The following is a 2908-nucleotide window of genomic DNA, read 5'->3' as shown; positions in this document are numbered from 1 at the left end:
CTGTTTTTTCCTTGCTCTGTATTCTTTTCTTTCCCTCGTCCGTTGCCTTAGACTCCAGTCCCCTCCTTTGTTTTGCGGCTCCCTTTCCTTTTAAGGCACCTCCCCTAAAGAAAAACTAAACCTAAGATGAAAGGCCAAGATCTCATCCACCAAAATAGGCTTATGTGCAAAAACAAAAAAATAAAATAAGATAAAGTAAAACCCTAACATCGAAACAACATTAAATTGAAAATTAAATGATTAAAGTTTAATTAAATGATAAAATGACTTAAAAAATAAAAATAAAAATAAAAATGAAATTAATCAAAAATAGAAATAATAACAAACGAAACTCCTTAAAAATTTGGTGTCTACAGCTAACTAGTCCATTCCCAATATAACGTCGTACCTCTTAATAGCTAAACTTATAAGATTCTCCAATAGCTTCCTCTCTCCTACCCAAATTTCACAATTAGCATACATCATACTAGTGATCAAACGTTGGTCCCCCGTAGGAGTACTAACTTCCAAGTCATAAGGCAACCTAACAGATTTTATATCAATTCCGCACATAAAATAGGGGTTAACAAAGGAATGGGCAGCACAGGGGTCTATCAAAATCCTTGCTAGATGATGGAAGACAGGGATCGTACCTTCCACGATCTCAGATGAGTCAGGGACTTGGCATTGCTCAAGGGAGTACACCCGAGCTGGCACCTTAGGTCTCGTCCCTTCCACCTTGGATTGCCCGGAATTGGCCTTTGATGATTGTGAAGTCACTCTCGCTTCTCGAGGTAAAACCGGACAGTTAGCAATTTGATGCTCCGCACTCCCACAGCGTAAGCATTTCCTTTCCTTCCTCCAGCAGTTGTACTCCTTGTGGTTTGGTTTCCCACAATATCTATAAGGACCCTGGGATACAAAGGCTGAGCTTTCCTGTGAGGCACTTCTCTGTTGGCCTCGTCCAACGGGACCAGCCCTTGGCGAGGTTCCTCTTGACATTCTCGGAAGTCTCACTCCTCCGGTCCCCCTTCCAGACTTGGGAGGGTTACCTTTATCACCTTACCCTGAACTATTTCCAGGGAATCCTCTTTTCTTCACTTGAAAATTTCTAACTTGGAGTCTCGCATTTTCAACTCGTAATGCTTTTTCCACTGCCTCACTAAATGTATTAATCTGGGCTACCGCCAGATCCTTCTGAATTTTCACATTTAGCCCCTGAATAAATCGCCACACCCTCCTTTGCTCAGTTACAATAAGTTCAGGGGTGAACTTAGACAGTCGAGTAAATTGGCTCTCATACTCGGCCACAGTTTGAATTCTCTGGCGGAGCCTAATGAACTCGTCCTCCTTCTTTTCCTGAACTAAGGGCGGAAAATACTTAGCGTTAAACTCCCTCATGAAATTTATCCACGTCCTTGGCGTTAGCTCTCTTTCCCATTTTGTTCGAATAACGTTCCACCAAGAACGGGCGGCCCCCTCCAGTTGGAAGACAGCAAAAGTAACCTATCTCTCCTCCGTATAGTGTAAAGCCACAAATATATCTATCATCTTCTCCAACCACATTTCAGTCACATCTGGATCTGGTCCTCCCAGGAATTTTGGTGGGAAGAACTTTTGGAATCTTTCGAGGGCTCTGTCCTCACCCTCTATATGATTGCCAGGGTTTCTAGATTGATACACAGGATGTTGGCCTTGGTGTTTCACTACGTGGGCCAACAGATCAGTCATTCGCTGAATAGCAGCGGCTACTTGACCATTAGGGTTGACCCTAGGTTCAGGGTTTGGTTTAGGCGTGGGTTCCCGATTACCCCCTTCAGTCGAGGGTTGCCTAATTCCGCGGCCGCGGCCTCGTCCACTACGAGTACCCTCCATTGATTTACCCAATCTAGGGTCGAAACACAAATATGATGTCAAAGCAATATATAGACATGAACAAATGAACACATAGATAACAGCATATATACATATAACACACAAATGTATCCAACAAGTCATACAGTAGCAGTCAGTCAAATATATACAAAAGTAATTCCATGAAAGTAGTGGGGTCAACCAAAAGTACAATGTACAACTTAGGTCCAAAAGTGCAAAACAGCTAACTAAGAGCTTTCCCTAGGTACCCCTCGCACGGGATCAAAATATGGCCCAAGGAATTCTAACTTAGTTCTCAACTGAGCCAACCGACTCCTCCCCAGAACTAGAGCTAGGGGCGCCTCCCTCGCTTGGAGCTCCGTCGCCTGGAACTCCCCCTGACACATTAGCGCCAATCACTCCCTGGATTAGCGCCTCACACTCGTTTATAATACCTCCGGACCGATCCCTAACCTCTCGGACCACCCTAGTGAGACGGTCGTTGGCTACGTGTAACTGATCTCTAAGGGCGTTCGTCCGCTCTTGCTCCATGGCTATGTCCTCCTAGAGCTCCCGAATTCGATTCGCTTGCATCCTCATGATGCCCCTCACACGCAGCATCTCAGTGTGATCTCCGGCGGCGGCATGCCTGAGCCTTTTCCTCTCATCTAATACCGCCATGACCACATGATCAGCATAGGAGTAATGCTGGCAACGGCTACAGCGCCTAGTCCGACTGGCCGTACTCCAGCGCCGAATCGGTCCTCCGGGTCTCTCCTCGTAATCGACGACACGAAAATGCCTCCGAGGCGGCTCACCTCCGCTCCTACTAGCTCCGTCCATGACCTATAAGGATATCCACAGTTTACAACTTATACAGAGTAATAACACTTAAACACACCCTAACACAATCCCCAAAAGATCTAAGAATCAGGTTTCGGGTTCGTCCAGGTTATTTCTAACCTAGACTTTGATATCAACTGTGACAGCCCCACCTTCCCCTAGAACGTACCCTAAGGGTTAGCGGACTGCTTGCTCAGCTCTCGCCAGGACTACTAAACTGAACACACGGTTG

The 2908-nt window shown here is 45.7% G+C and overlaps 1 protein-coding gene across 1 annotated transcript; it reads right to left on the bottom strand.

The window, feature by feature from the left end:
* Positions 1-360: 360 nt before the first annotated feature.
* Positions 361-981, bottom strand: LOC113709977 (uncharacterized). The gene has a single exon (XM_027232824.2). The coding sequence runs from the start codon at positions 979-981 to the stop codon at positions 361-363; it is 621 nt and encodes a 206-aa protein (XP_027088625.2).
* Positions 982-2908: the final 1927 nt, after the last annotated feature.

The sequence above is a fragment of the Coffea arabica genome, chromosome 9e (genome assembly GCF_036785885.1).
Source record: "Coffea arabica cultivar ET-39 chromosome 9e, Coffea Arabica ET-39 HiFi, whole genome shotgun sequence".
NCBI lineage: Eukaryota > Viridiplantae > Streptophyta > Magnoliopsida > Gentianales > Rubiaceae > Coffea > Coffea arabica.
Note: the sequence above shows the minus strand (reverse complement) of the source record. Positions and strands in the feature narration are given on the sequence as shown.

Excerpts from the sequence above, each read along its gene's own strand:
- LOC113709977 (XM_027232824.2), bottom strand. The coding sequence starts at position 981 with ATGTCAAGAGGAACCTCGCCAAGGGCTGGTCCCGTTGGACGAGGCCAA.